The 13,745-nt window shown below is 38.7% G+C and overlaps 1 protein-coding gene across 5 annotated transcripts in view; it reads left to right on the top strand.

Moving 5' to 3' along the window:
- The window catches only part of LOC105425521 (early estrogen-induced gene 1 protein), a 64,117-nt gene that overhangs the window by 1,991 nt on the left and 48,381 nt on the right, over positions 1-13,745 (top strand). For all 5 annotated transcript variants that reach the window (XM_011636337.3, XM_089083653.1, XM_089083655.1 and 2 more), the window contains exon 2: positions 3,214-3,994. In XM_011636337.3, coding sequence (XP_011634639.3) covers positions 3,849-3,994 — 146 coding nt within the window. In that variant the 5' untranslated portion in view covers positions 3,214-3,848. The remainder of the gene's footprint in view (positions 1-3,213; positions 3,995-13,745) is intronic.

Here is a 13,745-nt window from a genome sequence, read left to right as displayed (position 1 = left end):
GAATATACGTGAAGAAACCTCGCATAAATCAAAGTAATCCATATTCCGTTCCGTGATTAGCAACTTTGACACGAAGAGAGTAATCCTATAGAATAGATTAATCCATATATATATATATATATATATTTTACCATCCTATATTATAAATTTATTCAAAGATATATCCGCTTCTCCAGTGTAAGTTTTCTATCCGTTGAAGTCTGTTGAAACACTGGCGTTGGACGTATTAAATTTTCCTGCTGCGTCAAACGGCTTTCAAGCATTTTTATCGCTCTCATTTTTATCGCTGCTCTTCATAATTCTCCCATCGTTCTCCCCACTCCGGTAGCTCAAATTCCCGTCTCGTGCGGCTGGACCACCGCGCTTTTTCGACTTTGTCAGTCGTTGCAACTGCGTGTTGTATCTCGGCCTGCGTCAACCATCGGTGCGTCACGTTCATCCAGTTTGCATCCAGAAACTCGATCCCCGGGAAGGAACGGACTTCGTTCCCGACCACAATTAGCATTTTCGGAACGTCCATCTCGCTAATTAGTCGCCATGTAACTCGCATTTCTCTCTCACGAGTCGCACGTAAAAACGATAAATTTTGCCGCAATTTGTATATTGTTGAATCAAACTTTGGCGCGAAAAGCCGGCAAAGAAACGTTCTCTGCTTCGACGAATAAAACGTTCGCGGCGTGGCATTTATGATCGTCCAGCAAATGGCATTAATGTGTCTACGCAGTGCCACTACCGTTAGATAATATTTTAATCTCGCTTTATCTTATCCGAGTTAATAATAATAATAATCTCTGTTTAAGAAACGTTTATAATATTTTTTGTTCCATTAGCACGATCACGATGACGTTCGAAAAAACACGATATGTACATTATTTGAAAACATTGGTAAGACGAAATCTACACAAAATATTGATGTGTTTAAGATATTTCTTTTTTTTTTTTATCTTCCGTAAACTTGAAAGATAACGATTCGAGCGACTTTTGCTTGGTTTTCGTTAAATACGATAGATAGTCCGTTTCATTCATTTGATTCTGTAATCGCGTAATCAATCGTAAATCTATTGTTGTTGGAATTTCGAAATAATGGATTAAATTAGACACATAATTGAAAACTAAGTAGATTTAAAAAGTATCCTTCTTACTTGTAATTCGTTTCCGAATGTCGTGACCCGTGATTATTACGCAAGATTACGTTCGGAAATATCGCCCGAGTGCTCTCGTGTATGTTTGTTTATTTGAGGCACAACAAGGATAAAATGATACATGAAGTCATTTAGGTAATGTTTCCGGACGTAGTCCAATAAGATTTCGCCATGCGTTTCGATCTTCTCCGCCGCTCTCATTATCCGCGTAATAAAAAGGTCTGTTAGTGTTTTCATATCGTCACTCAAACTGAATCTTCCTCTTTTTTTTTCTTTCGTCACCTTCCGTTGAATGATTAATTTTCCTATGTTGTCTCGTATCACGTGACCGAAGAATTTGAGGATTTGTGCCTTTGTATAGACGCTAGCAGGCGTTTACTCGGCTCTATTTATAGTTCCCGTAGGATCGAAGTGTTCGTCCTATAAGCTGTCCTAGGTAATTCATAATATTCTTCTATTCTTCTATATCATCTCGAATGCCTCAATCCTCTCCCGGCATTCCGCATTTAAAGTCCAGGATTCTTATCTGTAGGTAGCGATTGGGAATATATCAGTGTTTCCACCAGCCTCTTTTTCGTTGTCTTTCCATATGTGTGGGTGTTGTGGGTCTTTTCTTATCCTTGTTGTTAGTTGGCCGACTTTGCGATGGCGATTTTTCTTGTAACTTCCCCTTGGGTGTCATTCTTATTAGAGATGAGAGCTTCTAAGTATATAACTTCATTTTTTCTTGAGATGTCTTACATAGGCCGCTGACTTTTCTGTCCATAAAATCACATTTCGGATCGATTTAGTTTCAGGTCGACTTCTGTGTTGTATTTTTCAACTCTTTGGAGTAATTCTAGATATTTTTTTCTCCGAGTCAGCCAAGATCGTTGTGTCGTCACAGGTTTGAAATCTTTCTTTTTCCCGAAAAATTCCTCCATCCCAGTTCTTTGTTGTCCTTTCTGATAATCCCTTCTCTATATATGTATATTATTAAATAACAGGGGAAACAGCACGCATCCTGTCGGATGACTTTTCCCACTTTAAAGTTGTTTCTTCTATTCGTACGTAAATGGAGTTCGTCGTCATCTTCCGATTTGTTTGTGAGCGTTGTTATCCTTGTCCTTAATCGGGAAGTATCTTGGCTTGAAATTTCTAGACACTATGTTAACTTTCTGGAACAGATCTCTTAGTTTCTTTTGATTTATATGACGTTCAATATCTTCGCATATCGATGATTTTTTTATCCTTTCTCTTCAGGACTCTGTTTACTGCTTTTATCGCTCCGCCCAGTTATTTTTGGTTGTTTGTTGTTTTTGTTTTTATCGATTAACTTCCAGATTTCTTCTGAGATCTAGGGTCTTCTAAAAAAGTAACCTGATTAAAATAAGCGTGAATATTGCTTTCTGAATTTATAATTAAAGACTGAGAATTTGTTATTTTATACATTGATATTTTTAACATTGTATTAAAATACACCCGTGCGTGCGTGAGTGAGTGTGTGTGTGTGTGTGTGTGTGTATGTGTGTGTGTATGCATGTGTATTTACTGATATGTGAATGGATTCTGTGATATTAATTTTATATTTTACACTTATTTCGTAACGTCAGGCTATTGTTGCAACAAATTTTAATATCAATCGTTTGCAAGTAAACAAATTCAATTTGCACATTAATCATATCTAAATCATATTTTGTTATATTTTATGTGTAATCTTTGTAAAAAACAGGCAAGCACTGTTTTTTTCTCTTCGTTAAACGTGATGCATTATTTATTATATTTCATTAAATACACGAACATTTTAAATTTCTCATTTTTGGTAAAAAAAATATTCTTGTTACATGAAATATTTTGTTACGTGAAATATTAAACAATCTCGATACGTTCATTAATAAGAATTAATTATGTTTCAAATTTGCTGAATTTTTAATGATATTTTAATTATATTCATCAATCATTTAGCACAATAAGTGAATTATATCGATGTTTTTTTTTTTTTTTCGTCGTGCAAAACGGCTGCTTTTTCCTCATTTTCCTCGCATTGTTTTGTCACACAAATAAGACATTAGACATTTCTTTGCAATTTCAGACGTGTAAAAATGACGAGCCAATGCATCTTTTCTTCTTGAATCACTCCATCGCAACGTCGACGAACGTGAGGGAACGACGAGCGGCGTCGATGAAGCGGGATCACCACGAGAGCATCGTCCGCCACGTTGCATTTGCTTCTAAGAAGTTCCTCTTCCGGGGGAGAATTCCCGGCGGCGGAAATCGCGCGGTGTAATCCTCCTTCGTCGTGGTCCATCCGAGAGCGGCGCTTACGGCACACGGGAAGCAATCTCGACTACGCTTTCCGGGGGGGGGAACCGAAGTACACTCAGGGACTTCGTTACCTCTTCCGGTCTATATTTTCCAAAATCAGACTCGCCGGGAATGACGAATTTCTCGCGGGCACGCGGAATGTCGTCGGCGAGACCGATGGTGCGTAAAATCGCGAAGTGATAGGGACGCGGACGATCGGTATCCGGGAAGTCGCGAGGTCGTGCCGTATGCATTGATCGGCCGGGGATCGTTGAAGCGAAGTCAAGGACACGGGTAATATCGTCCGCGGATATATATACGTGTGGGGGAGGGGAGAACTCGTGATCCCCCGTCAGGACTTACTCGAGGACTTGCGCGTTACACGCAACAGAATTCAAAGTGCGGTGTCCCGGTCTCAGTGAGATGGCCTTCATGATGAAGAAGAAAAAGTACAAATTCTCGGTAGAGGTCGACCTCGAGGAGCTCACGGCGGTGCCATTCGTCAGTGCTGTCCTTTTCGCCAAGTTGAGACTCCTGGACGGTGGTTCCTTCGTCGATCATTCCACCAGGTGAGTGTCATACTTGAGAAGCACTGTTTTATAGATTCAGTCAATCGTACACGTAATTTTTTGTTTTATCTGATTAGACCGCTATAGAAGAATTATAATAAAATATTGAATGAGGGAGGGGAGAGAAAAAGAGATTGTCAAAATATGCTAAAATGGAAGTTATAAATGCGATCAACTGTAAAATCATTGAATTGTTAACATGTCGATTTCATATTAGTTTTTTTTTTTTTTTTTTTTTTTTTTAATTTTATTACATGCTCTGAACACATCGTATAAACTTCAGACATATACATTTAATAAGTGTGTAAATAATTTATTGTTCAATAGGACGGAGCAATAATATAATTTTCAATGCGTTTATATATTAATATACGAATACGGAACAATTTAATAATGCATCGTTCACGTGCAACATCTGGTAAATTTCGGGCATTATCAATTTATCGTAATTAGTTGTATTTACAACGCGTGATATTTAGCATTCAACGTTTAATTTATTTATATCGGCGAAACTTTAATCTAGCGAAACTTTGTTTCCCGCCTGTAATGCCGCGGCAAATGGCGTTGGCGTTTTATCGATGAAAAACTGTTATGACGATTATCAAGATTTATATCGTCGTTCATAGAACTCGAGACTTTCCACAAATAGATCCTCGATGGAAATAAAGACTTCAGCTATATGCCTGGCGCGGTGAACTTTGCATTTTTTGCGCCATGTTAAAACATACGTCACGTTTCTATGCACTTGGGAATTCAATTCTCGGTATGTGCTTATTTCACCTTGTTATCCGGCATTCTATGAGTTCCGCTAACTCCCTAATTTTTCATTAATATCGATTAGTTCCACTCGTTGCTCGGATCAACAAATCGGTTTCGGTGCAGAAACACACTGATTCCCGTAAATTTATTATTCTGAAAATGGCAAGCAGGAAATTATGTGTAAAAAGGTCGCCTGTCTCGTGACGCTATTATACGTAATTTGCTTCAAAGTTCGAGAGCATTTAAACAAAGTTGGAGAAGCACATATATAATTTCGAAATCAACATCTTGATGTTAACATTTGCAATTCTAAATAAAATTAAAACTTTTCAAACTTTTCTAAATTAAATTCTCTTAAAATATATATTTTCGAGTAATCTCGAAGTATGAGAGAGGAAGAGAGAGAGAGAGAGAGACAGAGAAAGAAAGAGTATTTCACGGGAAGTATTTCCGCGATTACCTCATTTTCTAATCTCGAGAATTCCTTTTACGTTTTATTTTGTCTTCAAAAAGGGTGTTAATCACGTTTCGAGCAGTCGAAGGAAAAGCGCGACTATTTTATTCTCGGCGATGACTCGGAAACAGGCATTTTAGAATTCCCTTACCGCGATGCCGCAAGATGGAATTTGCGAACGTATAATGGCCCGCCGTAGTCGAGACCTATATTTAGCGCGGCGCGCAGTTTGCTTTTTCTGATGAACCATTAAAACTTCGTTGAACCAAGCCGGAAGCTCGTTCGACCTCCCCAGACAGTCTCCAACTTGGAGACCGGTGCGAGCTTTAGCGCGATCTTACATGAAGCTGGAACGTACACTGCTAGTTAAAATAGGTTATATATAGGTATATACACGAAATACATTACGTTTGTCTTGATGGTAAACACACGTGCCGTTCGTATTATCGTAAACATATATTTCCGCTTTGGAGGAATATATTTCGGGAAAGTGCTACTGACTTTCACAGAGATTTGATCGAAATTAAAGAGCGTGCGTTTTAATGAATTATTGACTCCAAATATCCACGAGAATTGGTTGGATTGGTTGAGCGGTTGAATACGTTGTCAACTTGAAATTTGATTGACAAACTTTCCAAGATAATTAGAAATTTTAAATTAACTTTGAAAGATAATCGCAACACGAGGTTTATACTTTATTATATAATCGTTAATTAACAATCGGCAAATCAACGGCTGCAAATATGATTTATTCGTTAAACATACATTGAGGGGCACAGGTCGCAGGTATTTCCTCGTGAGTAATTTATAACGACGTTATAATTGTACACACGACAATGTAATAAAGTTACGTAAAGCCGGTATATTCGGACACACATGTCAAAAGAGACGTGTGTTAGATAAATGGCCGGACGTTCGCCACCGTCGAAATGATCCGTTCGACATCATTAATTTAGATTTTGCAATTTATACTATACGCATTTGCGCTAACATTCTGCTATCACCTGCTATCGCCAGCGCGCCTCGCGTGACCACTCGCTCCGTAACTACTTTTCTTTGCCTGTAACTACTTTCGCTGCTTAATTATTAAACGTGCACGAACATAAAGATTTCTCAGAGCGTTCGCTCCTGTACACGGCCCAACTCTATTAATAACCATCGCGATCGCGAAGTAAAGCTCCAGCTCGATTTGATCTCGATCCAATCCGTTCCGAGATCGATCGGCAAATGGAGGAGAATATAAAATCCTAAATGGGATCGGTTCCAAATCTTTTTTTTTTTTTTTTTTTTTTTTTTGGTGGCACGGTTCATCTCGCGAAAAAAAAATTGCGAGCAATCTGGGACACCCAGCGTATGCCACGCAATTAAACTTTCAGAGTTAAATTCCCGAGTATGTCTGTATACGGTGCCCCCTCCCCCTCCCCCTCCCCCCCTCTCCTTCCCCTTTATCTACAAAAGTCTGCCTTCCAATTTTAACGCCGTCGCCTTTAACTTTCCCGTATACGCCCGAGATGTGAAATTGAAACGGGTTTACAATGACAATTAGCGTGTCGCTGCTTTTTCGTGGAACTTGACGTCGAATAAATCGAAAATCGCGGAGTCTGCGCTGTTTAACAAAACGAGCTCCATTGTCTCACTGGCGGAGAGAACCAACACCGCGCGATGTTTGCATCCAGTTTGCATTATGCCGCGATATGTGCTTTCTTCTCTTTTTCTTCTCTCTTTCTCCCTCGGTTTCCTTCTCTTTCTCCTTTATAAGTGGAATAACGTTTCGAATCGGTGTGTGTAAATGCGTGCGGCACAAATTCCATCATCATTTGTGTAAGCGTTTCTGCTTTAACGACGCATTTCACCGCACGAAGGATAATGGTGAAACGTGAAGTATATTTTTTTTTCTTCTCTCGCGAGAAGTGGGATCCTTCTCCGAAGTGTTACTTCTCGCGTGTTACCCTTTCGAATTTTGAGCGATGGACTCTCGATGGAAAGCGAGCATAAATGCATAATAAAAAAAAAAAAAAAAAAAAAGAAATTTTATATATAAAGAAACAAAAGCGCCCATCGCGTATACTTTATGGAGAGACGTATCATTCTCTCGCATTGAAATTTCTCCGTTTTCGAATTTTCATTTTCTTCGCCGTGTGAAATATTTTTCTGGTCCGTGGCGGGCCAGATAACGAAGTCGATAAAGCCAGTCGTGCAAAAATGATCCGACTCTATGACGTATACCGATCGCGTCCGCGTGAAACCGCTTTTAAAAACCGCCGCCTTTATTCCGGATATATCGGTGTGCCCGTCGAAACACGAGGACACCGTTGCACTTGCATGAAAATAGAATTTCCACGAAAGGCATACCGTACACTACTAGTATCGACTTCTCAAAGAGAAAAAGAGGATTCCATTGTGCGATAATAAGCGTCGTGCTCGTTAATCGCCTAGTCGCTTTCTGTTTCGTCTAAATAGTCCTTGAATTCCTCCTTTCTAATTTCTTTCCTACGTTAATTAATAAGTCGCTAACGAACTGCGATCTCTGCGTATTTTGGCCGCGAAGTGAAAGAAACGTTAACACAATCGTTAAATCCAATTAGAGTTATCCGTTAAATGCGTGCGTGCGTATTTGGAGATATCGGCTGCGCCGTAAATATTTATTCGATTTAAAAAAAAAATGTTGAGCGTCCCTTCGGTGAATGATGAATTAATATGTCACGGCTGAAGAGAAATATTTTGATTGCAAGATATTAAAATAGAATATATTATTTTAATTGTAAATGTCAGCGCGTTTTAAATCCGTTGACGTTCACCGTGTAAATTCTGATTTTTGTCGAGAAAGGCAAAATTTGCGTATGCGTCAGAATAATCAAATCGTGATGCTGGATTTACACGTACATGTATCCAATTTTAACGATTGAAAAGCTTATTCGTCCAAATCTAGTCCGCTTAATGCCCTTAATAGTTAATGTATGCAATTATGCAGGTTAAGCGAATTGATCGATTATTTACGCGTCATTAATTCCCGTCATTGGTATTTCCGATGCGCCTAGAAAACTTTAATTTAGTTCAATTCTCTGCCCGTACAACTTTCTGGACGGTTTTCTCCCATTGGATACTCACGTAATTCCAACAACAAAGTTTGCCTTGTATCGATAGTTACGAATTTTCTCCGTTTACGACGAGTCGTTTTTGTTCACTTTTTAAATCACAGGGATAGATTTCAAAATTGAAGTCGTGCTGTGGAAGACACGCTGAGGATTTACGGCGTGTTAAAAGATTTCTCTAGTCTTTTTTTTTAGAATTTTACAATATCTTGAACCTTGAAAATGAAGAGGAAGGATAATCCAGGTTCGAGAAGCGGTAATAAATTCCATTTGTTGTAGATTATCTTGTTTAAAACTTTCGGATTTTTAATTAAAGTAAATGCCAAAGAAAACATACAAGATATAACGAACTAGCGATAGAAGGAGTCCTTATATCGCTTTTAGATTTTTATATATTCTTCCACATGGGACGGTTAGATCTTTGCAGAAAAACATAGTTGAAAGAGAGGCAAAGCAAGGTCGTGACAAGGCTTCTGATAATTCTATACTAATCTATTACACTCGTCTATCGATTAGCTATAATGACTTGCCTGGTGTACTGCGCGTAGACAAGATAACTATGGCGTTTCTATGTGTTTCTCAAGGAAAAAAAAATGATCAATTAACATGAGCAACATTTGTAGAGCCGTTAATGCCGGGACATGTTCGATCCAAAATATATAATAACAGGAGGCGTGATGATGTGAAATTTGATTAAGTACGAAAACGATTACTCAGCTACGTTCTGTAAAAACCTCCACCTATCATGAAAAATGATATTTTGGACAGATTATGTGAATCGCGGATTACTGGGATCAGCCATCAGGTGATTTAATAATTGAATGATTAAATATTATTGTTGCTCGCGTACGGGAACGCTCATTTAGTTGCTAATTAATTACACGTTGCACTTCACTGCGTTCTTAGTCATAACAAAGAATTATATAGTACGACAGCGAGCCGCATTGACCCACATTTTCGCCGTGCGTTTAACGCTAAATATGGTTGTGGTAAATCTTGGCTGCCAACACTCCATTCAGTTATGCCGGCTATAATTTTGAGATTAATCTTTATCATCGTACGTACAACCGTAAGTAAGAATTACCGCGCGACGATTTTATCGATACTTTAAATTTCACGGATGCGCACGAGAGAGTAGCGAAATCCTATTAGCGAAGATCATTCGAGAAAATCTTAACTTCAAATTAACAGAATTTTAATTCGCGCCTTAACCGTGATAGTTAAGTTTCGACAATTAAAAAGTTTGGATAGGAGACAGCGTTAAATCCAGATTTCCAGTTGATGAAGTATCGACCGTGAACTTCCATCTGAGAAATCGGCGAAAGGAAGACGTCTGCTTCGAGATACTTTGTACTATGTAATATAAAAAGCAAATTGAATACAAATATAAATTCTCGGAGGTGGAGATTGGCACGAGATGCGGCCCGCATGAATACGTGCGATACTCGTGCCTCTTTTCCTTCCCTGAAAATCTCTGAGTCACTTATGAAAAGAACGACGATTTACTTCGGCTCTAAAATTAATAGATGACACAACATTTTATGTTGAAATTTATACTGTTACTCAGAATTTGTTTGTATAAATTGAAATATCATAATTCCAGGAATGCAGCCTTAAAATTATATCACGAATGAGAGAAATAAATAAATTCACGAATGTTGCGAACACGAAGAAGTGTTAAATACATACCGTTCTCACTAATTGGAACGCTTAATAAATATATTGAGTGTCTGGTAGCAAACTGTACGTTTCAAGGTGTGGAACAATAGCGCGATCTGCGCTCGACTCGGCAGAAACCGGCAGCAATTAGTTGACATTTGAAATCAAAACGACAAGTGGCAGGGGAAACCGGGACAGTGAAGCGAGGTCGACGCCGCGATGGAACTCCATATTGTACTTAAGATAATCTGCGCGATGAGGGCGTTCGCGTGTTTAATGCGAATCTAGTAATTCATTGCGGGCTTCGTGCCGTGCTTTTCCGCCGCTCGCATTTCTGGAACGGAAAACTGAATTTAGCGAAAATCCCTCGGCGAAAATTCCCGGCTCTTCCCGGCTTTTTCGGCACGCCGGCGGAACTCGCCTCGCCTTTCGCGCTTAAATGATGATTTGTACGCCGCAAAAAAGCATTCGACCCATAAAATTTTCCTATTCTGCGGCTGTCGCGGTATTATTCATGCATTTCACGCTAACAAAGGGGGAAGCGATTTTATATTCTATAACACGAAGACTGCCCTCGGACGTAAAAGTAAAGAGATGAATGAATCAATTGAGATAAATTTAAAAAATAGTAGACTATTTTTTTAGTCGCACGCAAGTAATAAATATTGTTTATCGTGCTCGGACTTATTTTCTCATAAAGTAAGATAACAGGAGATTGAAATAGAATAATAAAATAAAATATAGATTTGTACAGTAATTTTACATTTTATATATATATATATATATATATATATATATATATATATATTTACCTATTTTACGATAACAGAGTTTTATCATCTTTATGAAATAAAATTTACTTTGATTTGCATTTGTGTAAAATAAATGGAAGTAAATTGCATCATGGACTGCAGAAAGGTGGATTGAGCTTTATAATCGGATCGAAATAAGCGCTTCAAGTTAGTACCTTGTCGGTCGTCCTTAACTTCCGTCAGCTGCGCCAGTTTGAACCATGACCTTCCGCAAAATTGTCTCTCAGATTCTCTATTCGGCTAACCTCGGAATGAAAATCCCACGCGACGATGCGGCGAATCTTCAAATTTATGGTCGACATGAAATCGATAATGGTAGGACGCAGAGAAACTATTACGCGCTAACAAATTAGCAGTGAAAATTTTTTCCAGCATCATCGCGTTTAATAAGAAAAAAAAATACATATCTAATTTTAAAACTTGTTCTACACAAGGACATTCGTAGAGGACTCTGAATGTTTCATCCGCGGATCCAGATAATTGGTGGAGATAATTTTTTCTCTTTTTTTTCTCTCCCTCTTTTTTTTTTTAACTACTTTCTCTAGAAGTTCAAATTGAATCAAAGTTCTGCGCGAGATAACGAGAAAGAAATACAAGAAGTACCTTGATGCGCTTACGGTCGTGATATTCCGCCTTCGCGAAATGGATTTTACTGACGCAAAAAATTAAAAATGGAAATCGAATTACTCACCGTATAATTTACAGGATGTATTTAAAATATAAATATCGAATCTGTCGGCGTGAAAGATCTTGAAATTTGATGACCACAATGGGAGAACACAATGGGAAATTAAATTTACAAATCCGTTCTACGTCTCTTCTCTCTCTCTCTCTCTCTCTCTCTCTCTCTCTCTCTCTCTCTCTCTCTCTCTCGACTCACGACGGTCGTAACCGAAGATATAAAAAGGCCCGGGATTTTTACGATCGTGCTCAACGGGGATTTCGATTCTCGTGGACCATTTACTTAGAAAGATCCGCGAGAAGATTTACGAGCGACGCGCGGACGATGACGCGCGGAAAAAGGAAGGAGAAAATTAGGAGGAGAACGGCATGGCGACGATAATGGACAATGTCCTGTCCGGTATACGGTGTCCCTGGCGTGGAAGCGATCGACCGGCCGCGCTCGAGGATCTGACACCACTTCATACGTGATGATGAGGAAACGCCCGATTACAACGCTGCTCCGCCGGCCCGCGGCGGGCGTTACATTAATATTTCTGCGTGCACCAACATGCGGATGATTATGTTGATGCACGCACGCGCGCAGCCAGACGGGATACATCCCGTGTTCCCGTGCGCATATTATATTTGCCGAAGGGACGGGAATTGAAAGGGTCGCGTAAAGGGATCGGGCCGCGCGCCGCTGTGCCGCTCGTGTCTGACACGTTGTAAAACACGTATGTAATCAATTGATCCGCTTACAACAGGTGTAACCTGTCACCGACGCCGATCTGTAATCATTCCGATATCGTTTATCTCGACTCTCTGTACAGATAGCACACGGCCGCGATCATTTAATCACACGATCGATCTCTCTTTTTTTTCTTTCTTTCTCTTATCGTTTTTAATTAAAGAGATAATTCTACGAATCTCTCGGGACATTCAAGGGCAGTCGTCGGGGGGGGGGTCATACGTGGAAATGACTTTTAATTTTTATAGAAATTTTTTTAAAATTACTAGTTTTAGTAATTTATCATTCACGACGGACTTTTTTCGATTTTTTTGCGTGAAAATGTAAGTTTGTAAAATTCGCTTCTGTGAAATTTCTAATTAACATTATTTTCACGCTATTCTAAACATTTTCCGTAGTGTTAATATCTATTAACGTGAGTTTGCACAACATGATACATACTTATACCGATACTCTATGTACATGCATAAATGGGGTTGCTACATAGTTTACTCTATCATCCGTTATAAGCGAAATGAATGCGAATACATTTTGGTAATTGTTAATTATACGAATGCGGAAATGTTTACTGACGATTACATTTTATATCTGATACGTAAGTGTATTTTCATATCGGAAATAACGTAAACTGATCCTTTTCCCTTTTGTTGTTCTTGTTTTGATAATGGATATTTGATAACCAGCGCGCGATTGAAGGATTTTTTTTCAGGAAATATCGTAAACGCATAAAATGATCTTATTTGCGATTAAGAAAACTTGACATATTGTAATATCTATCGCATTCAACAACACTTTCTGTTTTTTTAATGCATAACTGAATGAAATTAGCACTTAAAAAAAAATTCAGCTTTTGTCAATAAGCTTACGGCACAGATTTTGTCTGTGAAAATTTATCGCGTATTTTTTTTTTTTTTTCTAAAAATACCACTATAAAATTATTTTTTGTTCAATATAATTATACTTTTCTCGAGGACAATTTCAATTATAATCATAATACCATCGACTGCAGCTACTCATTTATATACGATACAGTTCTGCGGTGGGATCGATTATTATTATGCGGCTATGCGATACGTAACCAACCGAAAAGCGAAAGTATCGGCCGATCGATTGTCCGAATTATGAATTGGATTTTGCTCGGCGCGGGATAAACGAGCACATAAAATTATCAGGTAATGCCGCTCGTTACAAGGATGATCTTTGTCGCTCAATTATCGAATGTGCATCGAATGGGCGCGTGAGCCGTAATGCATCGCGTTGTATTAGTTGCGGGAAATTGCGAGATTATATCACTTCGTAACTCTCGTCGGCGTCGGTTTAATTATCATTATCGTGCACGATGTTGACGTGTGCTCAACGTGTAATATTAGAAATTATCGTAATGGAAGGAGGCAGTGTGTGTACGAAAGTTAAATCGTCGTTCGAACGACGATGATAGAATTTAAAAATAATATTAATCAAAAGGTGCAGATCCTTTTTGCAACTGAGAAAGTGAGAAAGAACGATCATGAACGATCGAAAGAGAAGACAACTGAAAGAAAGGAACGAAACTATTCGAACTGGA

This window comes from Pogonomyrmex barbatus, unplaced genomic scaffold (assembly GCF_055798465.1).
Source record: "Pogonomyrmex barbatus isolate J1 unplaced genomic scaffold, ASM5579846v1 scaffold8, whole genome shotgun sequence".
NCBI classification, from domain to species: Eukaryota; Metazoa; Arthropoda; class Insecta; order Hymenoptera; family Formicidae; genus Pogonomyrmex; species Pogonomyrmex barbatus.
Note: the sequence above shows the minus strand (reverse complement) of the source record. Positions and strands in the feature narration are given on the sequence as shown.